Source organism: Orycteropus afer, unplaced genomic scaffold, assembly GCF_000298275.1.
Source record: "Orycteropus afer afer isolate SDZICR_OR568_19922 unplaced genomic scaffold, OryAfe1.0 scaffold00042, whole genome shotgun sequence".
Classification (NCBI taxonomy): Eukaryota; Metazoa; Chordata; class Mammalia; order Tubulidentata; family Orycteropodidae; genus Orycteropus; species Orycteropus afer.
Window position 1 is genome coordinate 12,560,858 of NW_006921629.1, and position 1,133 is coordinate 12,561,990.

The window sequence follows — 1,133 nt, forward strand, 5'->3', positions numbered from 1 at the left end:
TAGATATACTGTCCATCTGAGGGAGTTAGAAGTTAGGGTAAACAGCCCTATCTCTCACTGATCTTTGCATATTTTAATCCAAATATGGTAAAGGGCAGGGCTAAAGGAAGGAGTGTCCAATTAATAAGTAGAGCTCAGAATTTATAACAGAGTTAAGATATATTCAAGGGAACTTTGTACTTTACACTTCGGCTAAAGTCTCTTTGATTTAAATTTCTAAACTTTTCTTCAGAGAGTAAGTTTAATTTGATCTCTTCTGAATTACAGAAATCAGATCAAACTACTTGGTAAAATGACCTCCCGTCACGTTGCTGAAGAGCCTATAAAAAAGGTTGCTATCTTTGGAGGAACGCATGGGAATGAGCTAACAGGAGTATTTCTAGTTAAGCACTGGCTGGAGGATGGTGCTGAGATTCAGAGAGCAGGGCTGGAGGTAAAACCATTTATTACCAATCCAAGAGCAGTGAAGAAGTGTTCCAGATATATTGACTGTGACCTGAACCGAGTTTTTGACTTTGAAAATCTTGGGTAAGACTGTTTTATGTTGTATGTGCATGTGTGTGTGTGAAAAGTGATATGTGTGTGCGAGAGAACACATACATACATATGCATATTTTATATATTTACATTCATCATATACTTGCTATTGTGAATAAGATCACTTTCACTTTTAGTCATACTCCACTATGCATTATACAAGTATCTAAACTAAGCAGTCATGAACTCTTTTATAATCTTTCTTAAATGTCAGACTATTCTTATTTTCTTTTTAAATGTATTCGATACAGACCGGGGCAATAAATAACAAAGGTTTTATTTTTAAATCCTATTTTTAAAGAAATACATTTAACAATCCTTTGTATTAAATTAGTGTTTTGCTCCTATGTTTGGGTACAAGTTTTTAGCTTTCTAGAGAATTTATTAGGATTTTTTTCATGCAACAATGTTTATGATAGTGCATCAAGTTCTAGTTAAGAAAAATATGATGTTTCACTCAATATTTGTTGAATGAAAGAATAAGTCAATGTCTGTTATCAGATAACACCAGACTGCTTTGTGACCAGAAGAATAGATGTGGAGTTAGCCCTCTGTACCCGTGGGTTCCATATCCGTGGATTCAACCAATCACAGGT

General features: G+C 34.4%; 1 protein-coding gene across 1 annotated transcript in view; it reads left to right on the top strand.

Moving 5' to 3' along the window:
- The first annotated feature begins 292 nt into the window (after nt 1-292).
- Nucleotides 293-1,133, top strand: part of ASPA (aspartoacylase) — a 17,475-nt gene continuing 16,634 nt past the window's right edge. The window contains exon 1 of the mRNA XM_007937473.2: nt 293-528. Within this exon, the coding sequence (XP_007935664.1) occupies nt 293-528 (236 nt within the window). The remainder of the gene's footprint in view (nt 529-1,133) is intronic.